The sequence below is a fragment of the Colias eurytheme genome, chromosome 18 (assembly GCF_061535395.1).
Source record: "Colias eurytheme isolate Ceu_HAF_F1 chromosome 18, ilColEury1 Martin Lab GWU primary, whole genome shotgun sequence".
In the NCBI taxonomy this organism is placed as follows: Eukaryota; Metazoa; Arthropoda; class Insecta; order Lepidoptera; family Pieridae; genus Colias; species Colias eurytheme.
Genome location: NC_142997.1, coordinates 2,821,828 through 2,849,247, shown reverse-complemented (window position 1 = coordinate 2,849,247; position 27,420 = coordinate 2,821,828). Strand labels below are relative to the sequence as shown.

The window sequence follows — 27,420 nt, the reverse complement described above, 5'->3', positions numbered from 1 at the left end:
CATAACCCTCCTTTTGCTTTGCCGTAGTTGGGTAAAAATATGTTAATGCCGTACTGTATCAAATGGCCATAAAGCACCCTTAAAATTGTAGCTTTCGTCGCTTTCATCAGCCTAAAAGATGTGGTCTGCACAAAAATGTACGGCATCGTTTTTTCCTAATTTATCTATGTTAATACTATTTAAAACAACGAATAAAGTGTAGAAAACTATTATATTTCATTAATCTACGATGTTTAAACTTTAACAAAATTTCTGGTTTTGCATTTCTCTATAACTTTTTTTAGAACGGTTTCTTTTGAACGGCAATACTATACAACAATTGAATTTTACAATATCATGTTAAAAAAAAAGTTCCCGTACAGGGTCAAATGACCTTACAGCTCTTTATATCAAGAATTCGATGAAATTAAGATGATTATTGGTATACATTTAAAAGAACAATTATTTTTTGACGGCATTGCTTTTAATAGTACTTTTGAGTGCTAGATAATGTTTTGGAACCGAAGCCGTACTTAGTCAAATGACCCCCTGGAGTGGGGAAAGAGAGGGGATTGCAACTCTCTATTTTTTCCCCTTGTCCCCATGATTTTTGTACGGCGTTGCGGAATAATGGATTAAAAGCAGTATAGCAATAGTATGACACAGATGCCGTACATGGTCAAATGACCAAATTTACCCCCGGTAACTCTCGGAAATTAAATAAAAATTCCGACTTGGTGGACCACCATTTTTGTACGGCACTGAGCGGTTTCTTATTATTTTTAATGGATCTATCGATGGTTAAGAATGCCGTACAAAAATATATGACCAAAATTTACCGAGTCTACCTGTACTTTTCAATTCTCATCTGCACTCAGTTGGACAGCTTACAAGTGACGGCATAGTGATGAATCTTATTATTTTTTGCTCTGCTATCGTTCTAGATATATCCCCTGGTGGTTCATTTGACCCATATTTTTGTCCTATGCGGGCTTGTAGTCTATGATAAATAAAAATTACAACTAAGTATTACCATGGATGGACCCAATAAAATATTTTTCCATGCTATTACGATTATAACTAAACTTTACTTCGTCTTTCTAATGCAACTTTTCTGTGCGCTTGTATGTTTCAATAATAATTTCTCCCTAATCATCCCTAATAATAAACTGCGACTACATTAGCCACTTTGGACAAAATATATAATAAACGATATTATATTATATGAATGTTGAAATGCCTGAATGTACAATTCAACCATAATAAAAATATTTCATATAATAAAAGTGTAGAAGTGCACAATATGTTCTGCACATTTAATAAAAACGACAAAAAAATACGTGACTGTTACAGGCCACGTCCACGCACAAAATAACGGGACCGATTTTGATGAACTTTTTTGTTATATTGCTATTAAAGCTCATTGCTCAGCAACAATTTAATTTTAATCTGAATCTACGCACGCGCGAACGAAATCCCGGCACAGCTAGATTTTGGTAGAACTACAGATACCTACATAATTTGATTTGTTTTTTTTTCGTATACTTTTAAAAAAAATATTAATTGGGTATTATTTAATTTGTGTTACGGAAATTACAGATAAAATTCATAAAAAATTGGTCAAAAAATAATTACATACAAGACGTTTTTCCGAACGCATTATAATTTTTGCCAAGTGGCACTCCTGCCATCTGTGAAATTCTGACTTACGTCAGTGTGGGTGTTTCAGTCGGCCATTATTCTAATTTCTACGTATATTAATTATTTAGTTTTCTATTTTGCGCTGTACTATACTCGAAACAAAGGATTTCATTATTTTTGATATATTCTACACCGTCATTATAGTGTTTGAAACAAATTTATAGTACAAAATGAATCCAGAATAGTAAGTACATTTTGATGTCATGATGTGTAAAACAAGGATGGGCTGTAATTTTCATAAATATTAATAAATGTTTTAGAGTTGTGTATAATATGTTCAATGAAATATAGTGAACAAATTAGATTTCATCCTAACTTGGTTGTGGTCTTTGTGTAATTATGTTTGAAAGATGTTGAGGTGACTCATTATGTCTGTGTACCAAAGAAATCGAAACGTAATCGTTAACGATGTGAATGGCGCTTGAATAAAGTACGAGCGAATATGATCTACTTCCGCATATTTTAAATGAACCTTACAATTAAATGCTACAAATTCTCAATTAGTGGTGATATTCTTTGTTCTAAGCAATGATACGCCTCCTTCGTACACCAGCCGTTTTTGCTTGATAACAGTCCGACGTATTTTTTGTACGCAGTTTATTTGTTAGTTGCTTCATAATATTTTGTGATGCGTTTTCAGCGACTACTTGTTCAAACTTTTGTTGATTGGTGACTCTGGAGTGGGCAAATCCTGTCTTCTCTTGAGATTCGCTGACGACACATACACGGAGAGCTACATAAGTACTATTGGTGTGGACTTTAAGATAAGGACTGTAGAATTAGATGGAAAGACAATAAAGTTACAAATATGGGACACAGCTGGTCAGGAGAGGTTCAGAACAATCACATCATCATACTACAGAGGAGCTCACGGAATCATCATTGTTTATGACTGTACAGACCAGGTAAAGTTAAACATATCATAAAATACTACTTATTTAAATATGTAACTAGGTAAAATCTAATAAAAACATGTTGTTTTTTTATATTTAGTTTCATGTAATTAGATACTGATGATTAACACTGAAATAATTTCATGCTTTGTGTGTAGAAGAAAACATGTCATCAGGTCAGACTGTAATTTATTAGGAGACAAACACTGATGAAATTATCCTCCAATCTTTTTGTAGAACTGATGTTTATTTCATTCACTCAACATGAGCTTTTCCTATAATTTTTTACATAACAATATTTAAATATAAAAAAATGTGTTTACTTAAAGAAAGTTGAAACCAAATTATAAAAAATCACTTAAAGTTTAAACAATTGACCCTTAAATTAACCCGAACTGCAAGTAATATCAATGAAGATCCAATCTCATTGCATGCACTCGTAGATAATAATTATTAATTGATGATACCTTTACCTTGCAATCATGAAATCATAGAGATTTTAATTGGACTCTTGACCTTGTTTTCTTTTACTGTAAAAACAACAAAATTCATATGAGGAAACATGTGTTATATTTTTAGGAGTAATCTCTGAACTGAAATATGTAGCTTATTAAAATTATGTTTTTATTGGTGTGAATAATTAAGACCTCTATAAATGCATGTTAAATGCGGGTCTAAGACTGGAAATGGCACGGGTGCTGGGGTCTTCTCTGAGGACCTAAACATTAACATCTCGCACCCCTTGGGACCCCATAATACAGTCTTTCAGGCTGAATGCCTAGGACTTCTACTTGCAGCTTCGGCCATAATTAAAAGAAATGTAACAAACTATTCGATTCGGATCTTATCGGATAGTAAAGCAGCACTCATGGCAATCAAAAGCCATGAATTCACTTCAGGGTTGACCCTTGAGTGTCACTTAGCCCTTACTAAGGTATGTGACCTGGGAAATTCCCTAGTATTACAATGGATAAAAGGACACAGTAGCTCACGTGGAAACGATGCTGCTGATATACTAGCCAGAAGGGCATCTGAAACACCTGTCATGGGACCTTTTCCCATTATACCGCTACCTGCTAGCTGGACCCGGATGATGATTACCCAGCTCACTAGCACTGCTCAGAGAGCGGAATGGTCATGCAGATCTGACTGCAAGCAAGCCAGAGAAGCCCTACCGGACATTGACTCGAGACTTGCACGTCGGCTTCTCAACCTACGTAGAGTGTAACTACGCGTAATAACAGGGACCCTCACAGGGCACGGCCCCTTTAACAAACATCTCTTCAATCTAGGGATCACAGACAGTCCGCTATGCAGAGCATGCATGGAGACCGAGGAAACGGCAGCCCACGTCATCATGGAATGTAAGGGGGTTGCGGAGTACAGGGCAAGACACCTGGGGTCTCCCGGGTCCCTCCCCGAAGCCTTTGGCAGCCCTCACAAGCTGCTTGGCTTCATGGAGGAGCTCGGGTGGTTTCAATTTTAGCTGGTTTCCCCCACCTCCCTCTCTCACGCAAAATAGGCGCTTGACGTCGAGTTGCGGAGAAATGCCCGTATTATTATTTTTTTATTTGCATGTTAAATTAATGCTTCGTAAATAGTGAGATATGTGTAATTTATTATTTGCATTGATAAATTTTTACATATTTAAGTATTATCTGTAACATTACTTAAATAAACTTAATGGAATTATAAAATCTTATAATCAAGTTGGTATATTAAAATTTATATATAAGTAATATGTAAAAAAAGCAACTTAGCAAACAAAAATTACCATACCCTGTATCTTAGTATGATATACTATAAAATCTGAAAAAATGTGGAACTTTGGGTGACTATATGTATATTGTGAAATTGTAAAATTACTAAAATCCTGCTCTTGTCAAATTTTTATCAAATTAAATTTCAGTTTAGCACTGTTTCATCTTATCAGTTTTTAATTTTCTAAAATATTATTCATACAACATTCTTTTTAAATGATAATTTATATGTATAATTATCTCAGTTTGATGATTGCAACCTAATACATATGTATTACATTGATTATTACTCATAAATAATTCAAAAGCCTGCCAAATTCGATACTTCACTTATGTTATGGTGAGCTTAATTATCAATTTTAATATATTATGTGATACAAAACTATTAACGTTAACTGCATTAAAATAAAATACTAGTATCAGTACCATATTAGTGCATTTTTATTAAGGTAGTGAATTTCTATTTATATATTATTTATATATTCTCTTTTTATATATTAAAGAACTTAAGAACTAGTTACAAACTAAATGCTTTTTATCCAAAAGCAGAATTTTCTCAAGTATTTTTTTACTTAGATTGAGTAGTACAGTCAGGAAAATAACATATTATTATTAACACATTTCAGGATTCCTTCAGCAATGTAAAGCAGTGGTTGGAGGAGATTGACCGCTACGCTTGCGACAATGTGAACAAACTGCTTGTGGGCAACAAGTGCGATCTCACCACAAAGAAAGTCGTTGACTACACTACGGCAAATGTAAGTTTTTATTGTAGTATTATAGTTTTTGTTGAAGATTTCAAATTTAATTTGGTGTGTTTGCAATGCATTAGTTTCTCTGAAGCCAACAGTTTTCGTAGTTTTAGTAGTTTAAAGTCTTCTCAGTTTAGTATACTTTTCGAACCTACTAGGCTGCTTATATTACTAAGCAGCCTACCTAACCTAACTGTTGCAAAATACATATATTAATATGCAATTGATTATAATATGTCTTTCAATCATATTTCATATCAAATTATTGAAGATAAATTTATAACAATCAATCTTAGTTTACATTATAAATAAGGTCAACATAAATCTTTATTTAACACACAAAAGACAATGCAGTGAGATAAAGTTCAATGACGTCTTATCTCAGGAGCATTATACTGTTTCACATATGTGTAGTACCTGGATTGTTTTGGAAAATAAAGCTCAGTTATTTCTTTATATGCCAACAAATATGCAGACTATTTATTTAATATCTTTTTTTGCCATGGTTAGGTTAGTAGTTATAAATGAGCATATAAATTGACTGCAAATAACTATTGATTTGATTTTTTGCATACAAAAAAAACAGTGATGTTTTGTTTTCTAATGATGCAGTGTAAAAATGAAATTTTTGTTAACATAATTTTAATGTTTTCATTCATAACGAAATTATAGCATAATAAAGTAAGAAACACATACAAAACTGACTTTAATTTCTACCATTACTATGAAACTGACATTCCTTTACAAATTCCAGCAATACGCGGAGCAGCTAGGCATCCCGTTCCTGGAGACATCAGCGAAGAACTCCACAAATGTGGAGCAAGCGTTCATGACGATGGCCGCTGAGATCAAGGCGCGTGTTGGCCCGCCGTCCGCTGGAGCCGCGCCCGCCGGAGCCGCGGTCAAGATCGACCAGGGCCGGCCCATCGACACCGGCAAGTCGTCCTGCTGCTGAATGTGACTCTCGCCCGGTGAGTGTTACATGTATACAATCCAAGAAGCTTATATCTAACTAGCGGTCCGCCACGGCTTCGCCCGTGGTAAATATGAACATTAACTTGTAACAAGAAAATATGACGTTGAATGACGCCTGTATGTTTTTTATCCCTTTCACACCTAGGTATTTAGTTAGGTGTGAAAGGGATAAAAAAACATACAGGCGTCATTCAAGGTCATATTTTCTTATTACAAGTTAATGTTCATACTGAAATCTCCAGTGTATTAGATATAAGCTTCTTGATACAATCCTACACACACATACATAGGAGCAGCGCATCGAATGTGACCCATACACGGGCCCAGTCTAACAACATCCGCATACAGACCCGATAATTGTAATAAGCAAGTATGTACACTGTACAGCCATGTGTACACACGTACGTATATACGTGCACGCACGCAAAAAGATGCGTGTTTTTACGTTCGCACTTGGCGCGCACGGAAACATACAAAGGGTTAGCCCATTGAACGTGAATCGGATAAACGCATAGATCAGACCCGATGTGTACGCGCGTATACGTATACGCACACACTCATATAAATAATCCTAGCATAATAATAGTAATCATTCTCAATAATGTTGAAAAATCTGATTGGTTTGAATATTGTAATGTTTTACATTTTTTTTTTTATAATAAAAAGCTATCCTTTTCTATGAATATTTAAAGATGCTAACTATTATTTTCTTTGTTATTAATATTATGAATATCTGTTTCAGGCTGGCGACTCATCCATGCAGCACGAGCCAATGGCTGGCGCCAGTCGCTACACCACACTGTTAAAACGCAATTACAAAAACGTTTCATCGCATATAATTATTATATAAATAAATTTAAAACATAGCGCGTTCGATCGCGAACTTATCGTAAGCTAACTTCTATTAAGTTGCTACTGTCCGAAACACGTTAGTTCGTTAGTAACGGAACGGTGAAATGTATGGGTGTATGTTTATACATATTTATATATAATGAATATCGTAGGTATAATTTCTTGTGCTGTACTCCCAAAAGCAGGTCCTTTATGCAACGCGAGAGAAATTTAGTGTTTTTGTATTTAGGATAATGGAGAGAATTTATAAGATCTTCTGTTCATTCACTCAACGGGCTGTTTCAAGTAGGCTAATTATTATTTTGCCCAGCTTCTTCTGAACGTCACTCGAGGTACTAATAAATAATGCACTGGGTGTTAATTCCATATATATTTATGTATTGTTATTCTGATGCGTACTGGGGTTGTGCTGTCTTCGAGATTTTGTGTTAAGGCAATTACACGGTTCAACGACCTTAATGATTCTGTCACTACATTTGAATTTGTTTTTTTAACCGCCCTCTATAAATATACATCGTTGTTGAAGTAAAAGTGACCAAAGATTATGGAATTGTATACTGTATCGTATTGTATCGTAATGTGTTAGTGGTTTCTACCTAATTTATGTTTTCTCTGAGAGGCAGTAACATATTACATTTATGAATAGTAAATATTGTGTACTATGTATGTTGTAAATGTAATGTAGGAAGACTCATCTTTCAACATTAACCGTTATAAGCAAAGTCTATACTACATGACCCATTCTGGAGACCTTAAGATGACTAAGCAAGTAATTATAAGTTCTAGAGTGGGGAACAGTTAAGAAAACACCGATTTAGAAATTAATTTTATTCAACACGGACTCTACTATATTCTGGAGACCTGATGATGGCTAGGGTGGAGAACATCTCACCTACAGAGATATAAAAGATGGAGTACATTATTTGACGTAATTCTATAGAACGGCCTCTACCATGTCATGGTGTATCGAATGGTAATGGTGACCAGGCAAATGTATTTAGCGTTCTCTGTATATCTCTTCATACCTAGTAGGAATATATGAATGCAACCTACACACACCGAAAAAAATAGGGGAACGGACAAAAAATCACGTTTTTTCCACTTGTTATGTATTTTGTAGTTAGTTCGGGGTTAATTTTTTAAATCCCTTACGTCTTTGAAATGATGACGAGAAAAAAAATGTGTTTCGATTTTTAAACATTAAAATATTATACCCCTTTAAGAGTTTGGTGCCTATTTATCGACTATATAGCAGCTTAAAATCAAAAATATTATAACGTGTTTTAAACTGAGTTTATTTTTTTCTACTGTTTATCTTTGAACACATTACAAAATGAGTGATTTTCCTGCGACTGAAGTTACCAGAGCCTATGACTATGACTGATATGGGTCATACCTTCCGTTCAAAGAATACAGTGTTAGTTGTGTCGGTATCTATGGTCTATTACAATGTTCAACGCTATAGTTAAACAGTCTTACATATTATGTTGGCGCGGGCAAGGAAGAAATTGGGCAACTTGGAATTGGTTTCATAAGGGTGCAAACTTGGATAATTTATTTTGTTGTGGCTTTGGAAAAAATGCATGTGACGTGTGTAGATCAGTACCACCATGTCATGGCAACAGGAAAATTATAGTACAGTTGAAGAGGAAATAAAACCGACCCAGTACGAGTTAGACTCGCGCACTGAGGGCTCCGATCAAATCTATTTTTTATGATGTTGTAACTTTAAATTTATGTTTTTTAGCATTGTTTCCATTATTTGTGTCTATAAGACATCGCCGACATCTGATTAAATCTGATATTTGTTTGGATTACTAGGCCGAACGTTGATTTAACAAAAGAAAGAATAAGAATTTTTAAAATCGGTCCAGTAGTTTATGAGCCTATTCATTACAATCAAACAAACAAACAAACAAACAAAGTTTTCCTCTTTATAATATTAGTGTAGAAGAAATCATCGGTTCACCCAGTTAAAAGTGCGGAGGTAACGGAACCAACAAAAAATTCAGTTGAATTGAGAATTTCGTCCTATAATGGCGTCGGCTAAAAATGTTGCTATACGTTTATGTCAGTTTTGACTTTCCTACGATTTTATCAATAATATAAAATTAAATGATTTTATACAATATAAAAAAATTGCTGATTTTCGGCGGTATGGCGACCATGGAACTGTCTGAAAAGTATGGCATGGCGATTTTCGTACATGGCTACTGGACGATGATTACCTGTGCAAAAATTAGCCTGGTACAAATGGTTGAATTTTTTTTTTAAATCAACGCATTCACGTCGGTATTGTGGGCTGTAAATTACACCGGAAAAGTATGGCATGACACTACCGCCTACTTCTTTTTTATGGGCTATCGGTAAATCCTAAAATTTTTGTGTTACAAATCGTTTGCCTTTTTAATTTATCCGACGAGTTCGACTAACGCCCACGCGACTAGTCTGCCGGTACCACTGTTCTGACCATGATTTTTCTTTTTGTCATTGCGTACTAAGACCACTGTAGAACCGCCATCCTGTTACAAATGACCCAAAATTTTGTGTCAGTATCTCCTGGCTTTGGATTGTTTTGGACCCTTAAAATATTCGATAGAACAGCAATTAATCTTTTTTAAAAAATATTCAAGGCACAGGGAAAGTCTGGTTACTGTTTTATAGGTATGTGTTTTCTGATAATATTTTACTGTCAAAAATTATCAACACTGGATATTATTCAATGACGCCTTTCAAAAACAAAACTAATTTACAAACAGATTTTTATATCTTTACATACCTATTTTTAACTTTCATTTCATGAACTGCTCATGTAAATACCTATTACAATCTGGTTTAATTTAACAAAACATTCAATTCGGTGAATTTTAGCGTTATTTTGCAAAAAAAACCGCACGTACAAGTCCCCCGTCCGAGTCGAACTGACACCGTCAAATTTCGTCGAAAATATGCAATAGAGGTGAGGTTTTATGTGGGTTTTATTATAAATTCGAGTTTTTTCTTGATAATTTAACGATAATAATGAAAATTAAAAAAACAATCAATACAAATTGTTACAAATATCATAACATATTTTTTGGTATAAATTTCATGTATAAATATGTAGCCGTTTTCCTAACAAAATGCGTTTTATGTTAAAAAAGGGGTTGATTTGTATGTATTTTTTTATGTTTAGGCTGTTCTAAACTGAAAAGTAAACAATACACTTTGTTAATTATATCCTTGAGTATCACATATATTTTTTTTAAGACAATCGTACCAACAGTTTCCTCAACAAAATTCAATATGTTTAAGGTGTTTTTCGGTTTTGACCATAGTGATCACCTTAAGGGAGGACCCGATTAAGAATGAACATTAATTTTAAATCAATGAATACTATATACTTCAAAACCGAGAACACCCATTTAATTATAAGTAATTTAAACACCAATCTAACCTGTTTCACTTGCTCGTTGTTATAATGCCCCATGTGTGGGTTCTCCTTTCATACCTTCACTTAATTTTAACACAAAATTGTAGATATAGCAAATTGGCCTTAGTGTTAGACGGAATATGTATAGAGTAATCTTTAGCCATCTATTTCGATTCAGCGGGAACATAGTATTAATTAAAAGACATATTCAAATTTTAATATCACTATAATAATGTGATAGTGTGTTGCAATGTTTCAAATGTCGTCCGATTCAGTAATCGTTTCTAAAGTATTATGGAATTGTTTTTGCAATAATACACGAGCGCGATATTTGAAATATCGTAATGAGTAAATTATTTTATTATTTGATCGTATATAACTTACTTATTTTTGTACTATTATGTGAAGAATTAAGTTTACTTAAATCGATCCGCTAACCCACTGTAATTCTGTATTAAGGGTTTCTTAGAAATTAAAACAGTATGCTATAATATAAAAGATGTTTTATTTACATTCCTTTTCTCCTTATCGCTAACAGCAACATCTCATCATGTATTCATAGTCATGGCACAGTCCATGCAAGTTGAGTGGACATTGTAAAAACTCAGGACACAAAATTGGTAACTGATCTGAAAGCAATTAAAGTACACATTCATAACTTAGTTCAAAGAATACCACTGAAAAGTTTGTCCATTTAGATGAGATGATGGAGTAATTTTATAAGATTGAAAAATATTTTGAGAGGTGCGAAAAATACACTCGATAACATTTTTTAAGATGAAAAAATAACATTTAAGGTAGTCTATCAACCATTCATTTGTGAAATCATAAACATTTGCTGCTTTAAAATATTATCGAAATACATTCTGAATACTCATTGTTTTATTACGCCTGACTTAAAAACCAACGGCTGTATAATAATATCGAACTACGTATTGCCGAATAGAATGAAGAATCAAAGGAATATATTTTTATTCAATAGTTCTAAGCAATAGTTATTTCGATACGGATTTGGATCAGTGATATTACTACACCTTACCTAATATGTGAGCGCAGCCGCAGCAAAAGCCATGTATAACTGCCTCGTCATCCTCACACCCTCTCGGAGGACAGCCGTTACACCACATACCGATACCCATCCATGGCACATTCCCTTATCGAAAAATATAAATTTTAGTGAAATTAATTGTGCAAACTTACATTGAAAGTTAACTATAAATAGCCAATTATTTCGATATGATATTATGTTATAAGGTATCAAACTAACATCAGCTGGTGTCCAGACACGTCTTTTAATCGAAAGAGCAGAATAAATTTGATTGCTCTGGCGGGATCATAGGTGGCTTCCCAGAATGGCGAAAGTCGCGGGTTCGAATCCTGCCTCTTTTTCTACTATTTAAAAATCGATACATATTTCTATTCTTTAAATAAATACTTACCTAGGTTTAAATTATAACACATTTAATCTATTATTACAAAATAATAAACGTCGACACGATAAGGTGACGGAGGCAGGATCGATTCCCGATTTGAATGATTTATAATATATATAACATATAAAATAAATTGCATATAATACAATCATTATTAGTTGATTACTAATAATAATTGGTTTTTAAACTTACATCTTGGAGCTTTTTTGACTGCACTAAATCCAGAATCGGAAGATGGAATAAAATACCCCAAAGAATATGTTATTAAAAATGTAAACAGAAAAAAACACACGAGAACTCTTACTGAGCCCATTTTTACAAATACCATTTAAAAACTTGTGTCCTGATTTATAAAAATACCTGAGACAACTAAGCAAGTAATTAGTTGTAGGTCAGTGCCACAGTGATAATAAGACTTGCTGTAAACTCATTAAATATGCTTTAAAATTTAAACACATAGCTCATTACGGTTTTGGATAATGTTAAGATGTTTTTAAAGTTTAAGATGTATCATGGTATTATATAACAACAGATTACATTATCCCCGGATTCGCCCGTGGTACCTACATACATATTACAATGTAATAATTACATAGCCGCAGGAATCATATTTTATTTTATAAAACGGAGACAGAATTTTAAACCTGTCCTGTAGTTCCTGAGATTAGCGCGTTCAAACAAATGAATAAACAAACAAAATCTTCAGTTTTATTATGGTTTTTTCATCATATTTTGACGTACGAAGTCTTATATAAATTAATAAAGAATAGAAAAAATTCGATCACGAAGCGGGACTCGAACCCGCATCCTTTCGCGCCATTCCGGGGCGGATGCCTGACCAACTCAGCCACTCGTGACCCGCCAGACTAGAGCGATCGAATTTATTCTTTTTTTCGAATTCGAAAGGATGCGGGTTCGAGTCCCGCCTCGTGATCGAATTTTTTCTATTCTTTATAAATTTATATTTATAAAGCATTTGAATGCCATAAAGTACGAAGTCTTGTTGAATAAATAATGTTTGACTATGTAAAAATGCAGTGTCCCTTCGTCCAGCATACTCACCATGGAATCCTGATATTTCATGAATGTCAAAAAACTGTTCTGAAATAGTGCTAAATAGTGCCCAAAGGAAAAAAATAGTGCTCTTGTACTTGCGAAGTTATAGCCATAGTTCGATGAGTATGCTGGACGAAGGTTTCGCCCAGCATACTCACCTCCGTCCGGAGAATCTGTATACGCTTCAAAAAATAGTTCCCAAATAGTGCCAAACGGTGCCCAAAAAGAAAAAACAGTGCTCGAATAACTTCGGAGTTACAGGCTTCGTTCAGTGAGTATGCTGGGCGTAGGTTCTACGCCCAGCATACTCACCTCAGTGCGCGAATATCGAACGAGCTATAGGTACAATTTACGTCTCAAAAAATTGTGCTTGAAATAGTGCCCAATATCAGTCCAATTTTTGCTTGACTTTTGACCTAGAAAACCATTAAATTTGATTGTAAACTTCTACATACATTACATTGAGTACAGTCGAATACAATATTATTAACTTTCTTTCTAACAATTTTTGTCTTGTGTAAATTATTAATTGTCTATGTAAGGGAGTATTTACTTTAGAATCGCAATATTATTAATTACACATTATTTTAACAATACTTTATAATAATATGATTAAGCCTTCGCGCGTCGCATGGGACCCCGGTAGCTAGGAACAATGATTTTATATATTTTGTCTAGATCACGGCGCTTGAAGGATTAAGATATCAAATGAAGTAAATCATGCATGAAAAATAAAGTTGCTGTTATTAATGCTTACATTACAACTGACAAAATTATTCAAAATAATCATTTTCCGGATCAAGGACGGTACCACAACGTTTACGGAATTGACCTGTATTCCTCATGTGATAAAGTTCAATATAGTGTGGCAGTAATGGATGCACATACGGTCAATAGGTATGGGGCTTACGACGCGCGGCGCCCGCGACGCAAATGAATATGTTTATGTTTAAATACTAGATGGCGCTGCCCTAACATCTTACGATTATTAGACAAGACTGATCTGTATTTTGAAGGTGATAAGGGTCCATTTTGTTTTACAAGTTTTGACTGGTTATAAGTTTTGCCTGCAACATATATACAAAAAGAAACTGTATAATTTCCTTTTTACAATTTTTCAAGATATTAATTTTATTGGCTGCAAATGACTGTTTTTATTCAAACACACAATGCAATGAAGTAATAGACTTCATTTACGCTTAAAGTTTCATTCATTCATTATTATTTATAAAATATATAATAATGCATTTAATCGAAAGTTTTTGACATGTGAGAAAATACCATAATTATTTCCAATAACATGAAGTCTATAATTAGAAAGTTTAATATTTTTGTCCAAAAACATGTGTCGACGACTGTACCCCATTTTACGTTAGTATGTAGAAGTTTACATTAAAATTTAATGGTTTTCTAAGTCAAAAGTCAAGCAAAAATTGGACTGATATTGGGCACTATTTCAAGCACAATTTTTTGAGACGTAAATTATACCTATAGCTCGTTCGATATTCGCGCACTGAGGTGAGTACAACTCGGTTACAATATCTGTGGACCTCGCTGGAATGCGGAGCCCCTTCCCGTTCCCCTTTACCTCCCCGCGCTCGCCCGCGGCGCGTCATTACGGTTAGCAATTTCGTTGCGTTCGCGACGTGACGTCATCGAAGCCAGGTCCACAGATATTGTAACCGGGTTGTATGCTGGGCGTAGAACCTACGCCCAGCATACTCACTGAACGAAGCCTATAACTCCGAAGTTATTCGAGCACTGTTTTTTCTTTTTGGGCACCGTTTGGCACTATTTGGGAACTATTTTTTGAAGTATGAATTATGTTTGAAGCGTATACAGATTCTCCGGACGGAGGTGAGTATGCTGGGCGAAACCTTCGTCCAGCATACTCATCGAACTATGGCTATAACTTCGCAAGTACAAGAGCACTATTTTTTTCCTTTGGGCACTATTTAGCACTATTTCAGAACAGTTTTTTGACATTCATGAAATATCAGGATTCCATGGTGAGTATGCTGGACGAAGGGACACTCCAATGCAAGCTTATTATGACGCTTATTAATATGGTATAATAAAATAACACGACAAAGTATTTAATAACCTTTATTATATAGGTAACTAAATTGTATGTTTGTCATATGAGTACATGCATACATACAATACAATTAACAACAAATAAAAAAGTAGAGTTACCAACCCGGTATGACAAATTTTTAATTTTTTATTAACAGGGCAGTTGAGCAGTATGGATCATAGAGATTTGCTTACACCATCTATAACTCGAATAATAAAATAAGTTATCCTTCTCAATTAATGTAACATTATACATTATTTAAAACGGTGTCATGGTCATATTACAATTATTATTGTTGTTGGCAACTCTGTATTACAATATAAGTTATACCTAACTATAAATAAATAGTTAACATAAAAATTTTAAAAATAATATTTATCAATAATACTGATATATTGAGCATTTGACACATTGAGATCAAGTTAATTTTCATCACAGTTACATAAAGATTAATAAGTAGTAAACAATCTAATCTTGTCACACAGGGACAACAGGTTTGCTGGTAATAATTTTCCGAAATATTTTCCTATAACCACTATTTTTGTGCGCCTTAAATTTGAACAAATAACTACATAACAGTAATTTTTATAATAAATAACATTATATTAAAAATAAATAATTAAACAATACGGAAGACGAGTAAAGAGTAAATTTGGCATTTAATGGAAAAAATGGAACCTTAGATTATGGATTGGTCTCCGCGCGCGCGCTACGACTAGATACCGCCGGCGTACTTGAAAAATGCGGCAACTAATAGTACGCCGAATTCGGCGTACCCAAGCCAGTCGTGTCACATGCATTGTGTGGAGAGGGCGAACCGATAGTTTATAAAGATTTTGAACAAAATCTGAAGTAAAATGCCTATTTGTGTCATAAAACTATTTAAAAATAATACAACAAAAACTAAGAAAGACACTAGGATCACGTACTATCACTAAAGTTTCGTATTAATCGAAATTTCTCCTTTACATCGAAAATTTTTTCTACGAAAATACGACGCCATACAGTGTTGCCGTACTGCATATCCAAAAAATACACGTGGTTGAGGAAATCTTTTAGCAATAATTTGAACTTTTTTTTTAATACTATTACTAACACATGTATAAAAAAGTATAATAACAATAATTTATTTCTGTTTAACCATGTTTAACTGACTCATATAATATGTTTTTTTTTATTTCCGCTTTTTTACTTTTAAACAACCTTTGTGACTATAGTATAGTAGCGTCGCAAGTGGATTTGAGTCGCATGTTCATGGATTCGATTCCCGGCCAGGTCAGGATGAAAAAAAATATTTTTCAAACTTCTTTCCAAGATGCCAGATTTCCCATTTATTAGGTAAAATTTATGTAGCTGGCAGCCCAATTCTTCACACACACTAGCGTCTTTACAAATTGCCTAACACACACTACAGAAATGAGTTGCCGCACTCACAGAGCTATTGTTTTTAGGTGGTGCGGTATCTAGTCGTAGCGCGCGCGGAGACCAATCCTTCATCTAAGGGAAGTACAATATTAATTAATAAGTATATCAGAAGACATGAGTAATGGCACATTGAATACTGTATACTACTTAATAATACTAAGTTCACTTATATCACAACTACTTGTTTGAATATCAAAGTTGATATAAAAGTTACCCTTATTTCTAAATGACTAGTAATTCTTATATTTTATATCCTTGATGTACTTATAAGTTATACACTTATAGCTTTATTTTCAAAAGCAACGTTTTCGTTTCGCTTTATTTATGTAGGTACATATTATATTATTATGTATATTTAAAACAGTTGACTTAAACGTGATAATGGTCGATATCAATATATTTTTGGCACGATATAATTGTCATAGAAGTGCGCATCCGCACAGGTTGCGATCACCGCGGTAACTATGGCAATGTCGCGCGCACACCGGTTACCATAGCAACCGCCTAAACAGAAGCACATAGCCGTGCCCGCACAAGAAGCATTCACCGTGGTTACCATGGCAACCTACACAGAAGCGCGCACGATAAGCTCAGTGGAGAGAGAGCGCTCGAGCAGCAAGCGCGGTTACCATGGCAACGTGTTGCGCATACCGGTTGCCATAGCAACCTACACAGAAGCGCGCTCGATGAGCTCAGTGGAGAGCGAGCGCTCGAGCAGCAAGCGGTGCGAGCGCACGGTCGGCGGCAGCAGCGCGCCGCTCTCGCACGTCTTGTTGCCGAGGCAGTTGCACGAGCACACCTGTGCACAATACTTACATATAAATGTTAAGGACAAAGAATACTGTAAATGTTAAAATTATGGGAATAGGCCGGAATTAGTGTTAGGTTAAGTGAATATAATATACTAGCTGTTGCCCGCGACTTCGTCCGCGATTACGTCGTTTTTCGTCATTCGTCGTTTAAAAAACTCTGATAAGAAAATCTTAAAATCGGAGGACATCGAAAATCTGAGGAAAACATGAATTTGATTTAAATTCTACATTACTTAGTAATTCAAATAATAATCTAAATTAAATGTAGATTAACAGTTTGAGCGCATCATTATATAATATGTACCTTATTAAATTACGTTAGTTTACATAGTAATTTTACTAAAAACACGATGACTTTCTTTCGCGCTCGGTACAACAAACTAAGCATGTTTGTGGTACGTGGCCCGCGTCACTTGACCCCCCGCGAGTTCCCCTCCGTTACTATGCGAAAATACATTCGTCGCCTACTGTAGGAAAAATTGTAATATTTTAAATTCGAGAAATATTGATTTCTTGTGTTCGACTATTCGTTGTAGTCGAATACAAAATATATTTGAAGAAACTTAGGTTGGCCTTCAGGCCTTCATAAACTTGACCTTGTATCTTAAAAGTAAGCATGAAAGGATCCTCTGATAATTGTTGAGCACCAAAGGATCATTTAAAGCGCACTACTATAAGAGCGAATATTGTCTAAGAACTGTTTAGATTGCACATGTTCCTCTAAAAGTAGTGATTTCAAAGGTTTTGGTGTATCTTCAAACGAAAGCCGACTCCTTACTCCTCTTTAAAGCATTACAAAAAGAACATACTACGTTAATATCGCCTATACAGAAGATGATCTGTAATCAATTGTTAGGTTATAAGCAAACCCACTTTTATATTTGTCGGACCACACCACCGAATTCGTAGATTGATCTTCTATGTTTACCTCTTAAGACATTAAGACTGTCGAAATCTGTCTACAGTAAGACGGGCCTCTCGTTATTCGTCCGTTTCAAGAGACCAAATAGTTTCAATTCTTAATCTTTCATTAAACAAACTTATTAATCGTACTTGTCTCAAATAATCTTGTCTCAAATAATGGTAATATTCGCGTCCCTACTCTAGTCATTGCTTATGCTCATGTTCATCTTCAAGAGATCGAATAATATTATGGTGCACCCTATCATTTGTCAATCGGTCTTCATATTGAGTAAAAGTTTCAGATTATCGAGATAAAATATGCCATTTGCGATCAGCTGTGAGACGTTATACCCTCTCAGTGAAGGTTTCGGTCTCACAGGATAGTACATGCCGTTCGCGGTCAGCTGTGAGCCGCAATTCTCGTTGTGAAGCGGTTTCAGGTTCTCGGCATAACACAATATGTTGTTTTCGGTCAATAGTAAGCCTCTTACCTCTAACGATCCTTGAGAACTCTTATTTCTCATTTTCTTAGCTTTGCTCGAATTTCGATATAAAGATTTTTTAGGTGGCACTGATGCGAGTAAATAAAAATTAAGTTAAAACGGACTGAGAGTGTTATAATCATCAATCATCATCATCATCAATACATATAATAAAAAAATTGTGGAAAAGCGATGTCTGTACAATGAAAATATGTAGAAAAAAATTAGCAGGTGTTATTATTAAATCGATCTTGAACCCAAAACTGTAGTTAAAATTTTTTTGTCTGTTTATCTGTATGTTTGTGCACGCTAATCTCAGAAACGGCTTATCCGATTTCGATGCGGTTTTCACTAATGTATTGTGGTAATCTTCATTTAACAGTTAGTGTTTATTTCATGTCAATCGGTTCATAAATAAAAAAGTTATGACAATTTATAAGTAATCACGGCGAACATTTGCTAAGGCATTCTATTGTACACTGTACAGTGTACGATAAAACGTAATTTATCTGTTATACGCTACAGTTATTCCTTTACATGTCCAGATGATCATATCAAAATTCCCCAAGGGTTTGGGGGTAAGCTGAGGTAGTAGGGGGGGCGGGGTCAAATTAACATTATGGTTACTTCTAATAGGTAAATTTTCCACACAAAATGTCCTTTAAATTATGTCGTATTATATTTTTAACCCCCGACGCAAAAAGACGGGTGTTATGTGTTTGACTGCTATGTATTTCTGTGTGTGTGTGTGTGTCTGTCTATGGCACCGTAGCTGGCTAACAGGTAAACCGAATTAGATGCGGCTTTTTTTTGTTAGGCAGCATATTTTCCGACGCTGGTTCTTAGATAAATTGTATCGAAATCGTTTCATCCACTTATTATACCTACATAGGGGTAAAAGTGGGAATGAAAAAAATGATATAATAATTTATTTTTAAAGATCGTTGGGAAGTTTATGAAATTATTTATTCCTTTTTCTATACACTTTTCTTCGTCTAAACGGTTAAGTTACGTGCTCCCTCTCTCTCTCTTCAGCCTTTAGTTACGTGCGTGAGACAGGAAACATCTAATTTGGATTTGTTGCTGGATTTGATAAAAATTTAGTATCGATTAAGCTGATCAGTGGCTACACCATACATTATTAAAAACATCCATTTAAGAAAGGAAGGAAATAGAATTTGCTCCTCTCCCCCCCTGGTTCCTAAAAAATAATATGACATAATTTAAAAGAAATTTTACATAGAATTAGTTAGGCATTTCTTTTTTGATTTTCGATATTATATACTAATCATAATTTTTAATTACAATATTATGTAGTAACTATTTGGTATAGGTTAGGCATTTCATTTCTTGATTTTCTTTAATAAGTTGGTACGTAAGTTTTTTAGCTCAGTTTAGTAAGAAATTTTAATAACAATTCTTTTAATTATTTATGGTTGTACGTATTTACTCAATAATTGTATGTTAAGTAGTAATTCAGCTTGGGCGTAGCCACGGTGGGGCTGGGTGGGGCGCTTACCCTGGCTTTGATTGAGGGGAGTGGGCGTGGGCGTTGGCGTGGGCCTGGGAGTGGGCGTGGGAGTGGAAGCATGAAAATAAAAACAATTATTGTTGCCCCACCTTGAGCCCATGCGGTCATAGGTCCCATAGTCACTATTCCACGCGGACGAAGTCGCGGGCACAGCTAGTAGACAAATATAATCAGAAAGCTTTGAACTCCTAAGCTCAACCATAAAAGATAGACATTAATTATGATGTCGGGAGATATTTTTTATATAATATGGAGAACATTTCTTTCATACTAATAATTGTACCAAGTTTCGTTTAAATCCGTCGAGTAGTTTTTGTTTCTATAACGGTTATACAGACAGACAGACGGACAAAAATTTTTGGCGTCAGTGTCGATCCCTAATCACCTCGTGATAGTTATTTAGGAAATATATTTCATGTACAGAATTGACCTCTACAGATTTAATATAAGTATTATTCATATAATTAGATGCCAATTTCCATGTAACGTTAAATTCGACTATACAATAACTAACAGACAACGCAGGTTACTCTCGTTTCCGTAAGTTGAGGCGGCTACATATTCGGTCCTCATAACTTCACTTTTTGTGAACGAAACGACAGCGCGGTTTAATTCGATGCCAATACCATCAAAAAAAGGAAATATTTTTAATTGTGAAAAAATATTATGATTTACACTATTAATACTATTTTAACATTAACACAAAATATAAGACTGTGAGTGTGTAAAAATAAATCCAGCTAGTTTCACATCAAACTTATGTTTTTAATTAGGTATACGACATGAAAATATATTAATTACCAAGCAATAATCATACAGGTAAATACTGAACAAAAGTATTAACAGTCAAAGTATATTTTTACTTACAACATGTAAATGATGAAGGAATAATAATTATCAACGAACTAACCTTTTTGTATTATTGTTTATAAATATAAATTCATAAACAATAAATTTATAAAGAATAGAAAAAATTCGACCACTAAAGAATGCTGGTTCGAGTCCCGCCTCGTTATCGAATTTTTAAAACACGAAGAATTTAAAAATGTAACCAATGAACACAATCAATATTAGATTAACTGTAATGGTGTCTAGTTTGACTTAAAATAATAAACATCTACCCTCACTTTTAAAAATGTAGTATATTCACACGAATTATAAGCGCACCTTATAGGGAAGGGAAGATATGGGTTAAAGAGTTAAATAAATAAATAACATAATTATATTTAAATTATTAATTTTTAACATTGTGTTCAGTAGTGTTAACATGTAAATTGATTTGATTTTTACGAAATCTCATAGATGGCGCTGTTTCAAATTTGTATATCTACTAATAAATTCATTAAACTGATTCTCTGCCCAAATTACGTAAATGACATAGTTTTTATTGTGTAAAGCTAGATAATAGCGTGGCTTACCCGAAACCAACATTTAAACATGAGTCTTTAGATTGTACGCTGTCGTAATACACGGAATACGTAAGAAAAAAAAAGGTTCACAGCTCCTCCCCCGGAGGTGATAGCATGATAATATGTTTAAAAAAGCGTCACCCGACCTGTTAGTAATATTCATGCAAAATTTGAAGTCAATCTATGCAGTACTTTTCGAGATTAGCCTGGACAAACATACAGACAAACAGACAAACAGACAAACAGACAAACAGACAAAAATTCTAAAAACTATGTTTTTGGCTTCTATATCGATTATAGATCATGGATTATGTATTCTTTTAAAAAAATATTCAATGTACAGTTTTGACTTTCCTACGATTTTATTATATGTATAGATAACATATCTATAAAAATTGATGTTTAATTTTACGTAAGTTTTTTGGTTATTTATAAGTAGCACGGATCGAACCCACACCCATCGACATAACGCCCCAGCCACCAGGTTCCCATTTATTATGCAAATCGTGTATTTATAACTAGCTGCGCCCCGCGATTTCACCCGCATTGCTCCGCTCCTGTTGATCTTAGGGTGATAATATGTATAACCTTCCTCAATAAATGGGCTATCTAACACTGAAAGAATTTTTCAAATCGGACCAGTAGTTCCTGAGATTAGCGCGTTCAAACAAACAAACAAACTCTTCAGCTTTATATTAATATTAGTAAGTATATTAGTATTCACAGCTTGCCGATATGATTGGTTTCTTCATAAGTCAGAAAAGGACAAAAAATGTGTAATAAATTTACATCAAATAGTGTCAAGTTGTGAATATTATCTGAACTGCCATAAAATTCTTACCGAAGCCTGATCATCGTGAGATCTCTGTCGACTTGCTATAATGTGGCCATCAATAGGCAGAACTGTTTTCGAGCCATCTTTGTCTTCATCTCGAGCGCTCTCTTCTGCTTGCCTGGAATTTTTTATTTTTATAATGAACACTTGAGAGAAGGTAAATAATTTAACACGATTTTTATCATACAATAATGAAGTCGGTTAAAAATAAAAACATTTTATGGCAATATTTTTATCAAAAGCTTGTAACTTGTAACACTCACATGGTCATAAATCTCAAAACCAGTAAATTAATACTGGCAGCAACAACAGCTAGTCCGAATAGAATAAATACCAGACTCAAAGCCACATAGCCTGGCTTGCTAGTTAATGCTTGGTCATTCTGAAAAAAAAAATTATTTATATCTACTACCTGGCCTGTCAAAGTTGTATGGCTAGGACACATAGGTGTATAGTTTATGGCCAATTCCCAGAACTACTGTATAAAACTACTACTATAGGCTTACATTATCCCTACTACATAATAAAAAAATCATAAATTACACAATACACAGGTGTGTAATTTAAAGGTATAATTTATATTTACCCAATCAAAAGTAATGAAGATAGAGATAATATGTCGTATGGAAAAAGGAAATCATGTAAATAAAAAATGAAATATACCTGCAATGCAACATAATCGCCAAAGCCAATAGTAGTCAGTGTTACAAAGCAATAATAGAAACTGTCAAAGTAACTCCATCCTTCATATCTTGAAAATACTGCTGCACCTAAATAACAAATATGCTATTAGTAGTATAAAATATATATATCAAATGGTTAGTTATACAGGGTGTCCCACTATTGGTATGCTAAGCGCGAAGGGGCTCGTAGTTTTGCATACACATAATCACGTAAAAAATACATAAACAACAAAATTACGTCAACAATTTTCTGATAATTTTTTTCTGAAAATCCATGTTTTCTTGTCTAGCTTCGCGCGGCCGGCATATACCGCTTCTCTAATGTGAGCATTTTGTCTATGAAAACATAATCTTAAACGATAGGTCACGTGCTGGTGGCAAAAATGGGCGGGTTGCTAGTTATGGGTGTACACATAGAGTTTCAAGAATTCATCTATTTGAAAAAAAAAATGCGTCTGGAATTTTTTAAGTATTTTTTACGTACTCAGCGTATGCAAAACTATAACCTCCTTTGAGCTTAGTATACCAACAGTGGGACACCCTGTATAGATAAATAAAAAATATTTATAGAAAAAAAAGCAGTCATAAGACCAGAGAAAGTTGTCTAAAGTTAGAATGTAAAACTTTAAAAACAAAATGGTCCACAATATAAATAAGTTTACACATTTTCAGTACATATAAATAAGTGTGAGACTGGTGCCTAAACTAGGTAATAAAAATTACCTGTATTTTAGGTCACCAGGCTCCCACTCTTCACTTCGTTGGAACACATTTATATAATCCTAACAACGCCTCCCTCAGTTGTAAAACAAATTAGATTCTAAATTAACATTATTTTTTTAAAGCACAAGTTTTATCTCATGCGGCAACCCTACAAACCAATCCCACCTGTAGTAATAATAATAGAAGACAACATCCCAGTAGCAAACATCAGATTCATCTCTGTAGCTTCCGTGGTATTGCACCTTAAGTAGCACTTGGCTCGTCTGATCACGACTGATGCAAATTTGTTCAACCTCTCACCTATACTTTGGAACATAACTAGACCTAGGGGGATGCCCACCTGAAAATATATGAAACAATTATTTTTTTCTTTGTAGGTACATAATTTAATATTTTTTTATTATAAATCATATAACTATGTGACATAATCATATTCACATACAGTCTGTACCGTAGACGGAGAATCCAATAGACACCGGCAATGCGTGTCGCAGAAAGGGATAGAAAAGATTACGTCACAATATTTAGGGTTACCGTATGAGGGAAAACTTACCCCACAATTTGTAAGATACAAATCTCTCAATATCATTATTCACATAAGTGGATAATAATGAGATATCCACATAATGATATTATGTAGATACATACTTACATGTCTATACTTAATATTATAAAGAGAAAAGGTTTGTAATTATGTATGTATGTATGGTTTTCACGCATAAACTACTGGACCGATTTCAAAAATTCTTTCACCATTAGAAAGCTGCATCTTCACTGAGCAACATAGGCTATATTGCATTTTCAAAAAAATTAGAGATCCTTACCAAAAATGCAATAATGTATCCTTAATAAAAATTCTGTCATCGCGTGCGCTGCGGAATCTATTGAAGATAGAACAAAAAAATGTTCTACGGTTATAGAATGGATCAATATCTACAAGAAAGTCCGCGATATTCCATTCAAAAGATATAACGAATTTTTAAAAGTGTCAATTTACAGAAAATAGTAGGTATACTGTATAATTCAATGAGGAGGCGTAGTACGGGACGGGGTGAAGGTGAGTAGGGAAGGGATATTCGCAGGAACTACTTTGATTCCGATTTGAAAAATTCTTTCAGTGTTAGATAGCCCATTGATCGAGGAAGGCTATATTGTACCGTAACACTAAGACCAACAGGAGTGGAGACACGTGGGTGAAACCGCGGAGCGCAGCTAGTATATAATAAACATATTACTTTTAGATGGGTAATACATATTATGTATTTACACATACCTATATATTATATAATATGTATATATCATTATCATAATCCCATATGAAAATGTGTATGTAATGATAATGCAGATGAAAACTCGATTGTTTATTATTTTTTATAAAATAAAATAATGTTTATTTTCGTAAATTAACAGATACACACTTTAATTATATTGACCAACCCGCGAAGGCGCAAAAAAAACGAAATTTACTTAATAATAATTTATTGTAATAAAAAAATTACATTTAAATTATCTCTAACTTAATTAACTACGTCCCTCCGGTTCAATGTTGGAACCAAGAGCGTCCATTGACTTCGGCGGGGCAGCGTTGCGGTGGTGGTGATTGCCGTAATACTTTCTGGAACCGCAGGTGTGCGCGATGTCGCAATCGTTACTGGGTACAAGTCCTTACTGGGTGGCCTTATGCATCTTCCTATAATCAATGCGTGTTATATGTACTTAACAATCCTAATATTTCAGAATATTCATCCCGAATATCACTCCGAATATTTCAGATATTTAATTAAATACACACTGCAGAATATATATTATTACTAGCGGTCCGCCCCGGCTTCGCCCGTAGTACCTACATGTTTTTAACTATTCTATCTCTCAAGTTTGATCGAACTGCACATGGTGTGCGAATTTTATTATAATCGGTTAAGTGGTTTAGGAGTCCATTGAGGACAAACATTGTGACACGAGATTTATATATATTAAGATTTCCCATAATAGTGGGTAACAATTTGTAGAAAAGTTGGCAACACAAAATTTTTTAGGTTAAAATTTATAATTGTTATTTTTGTGGTTTTTAAACAATGTATTCAAGTCAACAGCACGTGATACACAATATATTAACACGCTAAAATATCATGAAGGCCTATTAACTGATAAAGAGTTGTATACTTACGAGTGAAAAGACAATCCAGGCATTTTCGTTCCACTATCACTTTTACACCCTTTAACACTACACCGCACCATGGTATTATTTTATAAGGTATTAACGATAAGTTTAAATTATGCAAAACCAAACACAATGAATTACTTCTAACTTATAACATGTAAAAACTATATTTTTAGGGAAGACGATTGTTAGCTGTCAAACTTTGTTTAGCAAAGTAGGTTGCTTTTCTTGAAAAAAGTGGCACGCTGGGTGAAACAAAAAATTTTATCGTTCTCTCTCATTTCTTTACACAACACCGGCATAAGTTGCTCTTTTTCTTGTGTGAATGCGACATAAGATATCAATTTGTGTATTGGTTTCTCTGTCTACGGTCTGTACAGATTCAAACTGTTAATTATGATGTGAATATGCTTATTCATAAAAAAAATATTGTTCTTGTCTACCCTCAAAATTGTGGCTGCTGAAATAATTATTATAAATAAAATAATCAACTATAAAATAGATTGCTTTTGTGTACACACATATGATTGACGATTATAGTAGTGACATGAGACTCTCTCAATTCCCAGCCACATAATATCTATGTGCAGCATACAAAATTATCTACAATTAGCTCCGAATATTACATTAATTATTGTGTCACTTACCATAGCATAAGCCATACAAAATGCTTTTCCCCCAACTGTAACAGGGGTAGAGTGGCCATACCCAATCATGGCAAGCACAACGGTTGCAAAATAAAAAGCTCCTGCAAATTTCCACTGAGGCCCAGCTTTGTGCGGCTTATTCTCTATTATGACTATTTCTATCATGTGGTAGTCCTCGGGTGTTATATTGTATTTCCGTACCAGGCCATTTTTCATGTCTAGAAATGAAGATTTCATTCTTAATTACTATAAATTATAAAATACATGCAATAAGAAAACATATATACCAGGAATTTTATATGAATAATTATTGCTCTATGAAGTACTTACTCTGTGCCTTGTAGTGCTTGAAGATTAGATAAGTGTGTGCATTTCGCATTTATTTATACATATAAACATGATTGGTACTATTTGTGTTGTAGTATAACTAATAGTTGCACATTCAGGTACTTACCGGATAAAACCTCCCATCTCTTACTTTCTGTGTCTGATTCTAGGGCATCAAAAACTGCTGCACCAATTAGCAAGTATGTAAATGTACACACTACAAGAGATAAAGTACGAACGTTTTGGCGCTTCATTGTTTCATGATTTATGTAAAAATATCGTGTTCAAAACTGCTCAGTTTTTAACTGCATTGTGCCTGCAATCATTAAAATTGTATGAAAGCTGGATCTTCAAATAAATTACATATCACTTAATATTATAGATCTCATTAATTTCTCATAAGATTAAAGAAAATATTTCTATACCGAAGGGATTCTGTGCGAGTAAAATTCCTCTAATTATAGAAAAGTAAATAAATTAGAATGATAAACTTACGTGCCTTAATTTTTAAATAAATAATATGTATCTTGGTGTAAAATCTAGAAAAGAATATTGCAAATATATATTTAAAACATATGAAACAATTTATTAG

General features: G+C 34.1%; 3 protein-coding genes across 3 annotated transcripts; 1 reads left to right on the top strand and 2 right to left on the bottom strand.

Annotated features, from left to right (window-relative positions):
• Positions 1–1,675: 1,675 nt before the first annotated feature.
• Rab1 (RAS oncogene family member Rab1) lies at positions 1,676–10,822 on the top strand. Its single transcript, XM_090112516.1, has 6 exons — positions 1,676–1,864; positions 2,321–2,585; positions 4,960–5,091; positions 5,840–6,056; positions 6,803–7,345; positions 10,243–10,822. The coding sequence occupies exons 1-4, from the start codon at positions 1,851–1,853 to the stop codon at positions 6,038–6,040; spliced, it is 612 nt and encodes a 203-aa protein (XP_089968642.1). The 5' UTR covers positions 1,676–1,850; the 3' UTR covers positions 6,041–6,056; positions 6,803–7,345; positions 10,243–10,822.
• Positions 10,811–12,070, bottom strand: LOC149900502 (uncharacterized). The gene is made up of 3 exons (XM_090112518.1): positions 11,950–12,070; positions 11,364–11,477; positions 10,811–10,953 (listed from the first exon to the last, which is right to left on the bottom strand). The coding sequence occupies exons 1-3, from the start codon at positions 12,068–12,070 to the stop codon at positions 10,856–10,858; spliced, it is 333 nt and encodes a 110-aa protein (XP_089968644.1). The 3' UTR covers positions 10,811–10,855.
• A 4,844-nt stretch (positions 12,071–16,914) lies between these two features.
• Positions 16,915–27,138, bottom strand: Task7 (TWIK-related acid-sensitive K[+] channel 7). Its single transcript, XM_090112577.1, has 7 exons — positions 26,956–27,138; positions 26,502–26,719; positions 23,859–24,033; positions 22,951–23,057; positions 22,551–22,669; positions 22,294–22,405; positions 16,915–17,114 (listed from the first exon to the last, which is right to left on the bottom strand). Exons 1-7 carry the CDS (start codon positions 27,080–27,082, stop codon positions 16,983–16,985), a joined length of 990 nt encoding a protein of 329 aa, XP_089968703.1. The 5' UTR covers positions 27,083–27,138; the 3' UTR covers positions 16,915–16,982.
• Positions 27,139–27,420: the final 282 nt, after the last annotated feature.

Coding starts and splice junctions, on each gene's coding strand:
- Rab1 (XM_090112516.1), top strand. Junction 2,586..4,959: donor TTTATGACTGTACAGACCAG/GTAAAGTTAAAC, acceptor AACACATTTCAG/GATTCCTTCAGCAATGTAAA. Junction 5,092..5,839: donor TTGACTACACTACGGCAAAT/GTAAGTTTTTAT, acceptor TACAAATTCCAG/CAATACGCGGAGCAGCTAGG.
- LOC149900502 (XM_090112518.1), bottom strand. CDS start 12,070: ATGGGCTCAGTAAGAGTTCTCGTGTGTTTTTTTCTGTTTACATTTTTA. Junction 11,478..11,949: donor AGTCAAAAAAGCTCCAAGAT/GTAAGTTTAAAA, acceptor TTTTTCGATAAG/GGAATGTGCCATGGATGGGT. Junction 10,954..11,363: donor CGGCTGCGCTCACATATTAG/GTAAGGTGTAGT, acceptor AATTGCTTTCAG/ATCAGTTACCAATTTTGTGT.
- Task7 (XM_090112577.1), bottom strand. CDS start 27,082: ATGAAGCGCCAAAACGTTCGTACTTTATCTCTTGTAGTGTGTACATTT. Junction 23,058..23,858: donor TTCTATTATTATTACTACAG/GTGGGATTGGTT, acceptor TTTGTTATTTAG/GTGCAGCAGTATTTTCAAGA. Junction 22,670..22,950: donor GCGATTATGTTGCATTGCAG/GTATATTTCATT, acceptor TTTTTTTTTCAG/AATGACCAAGCATTAACTAG.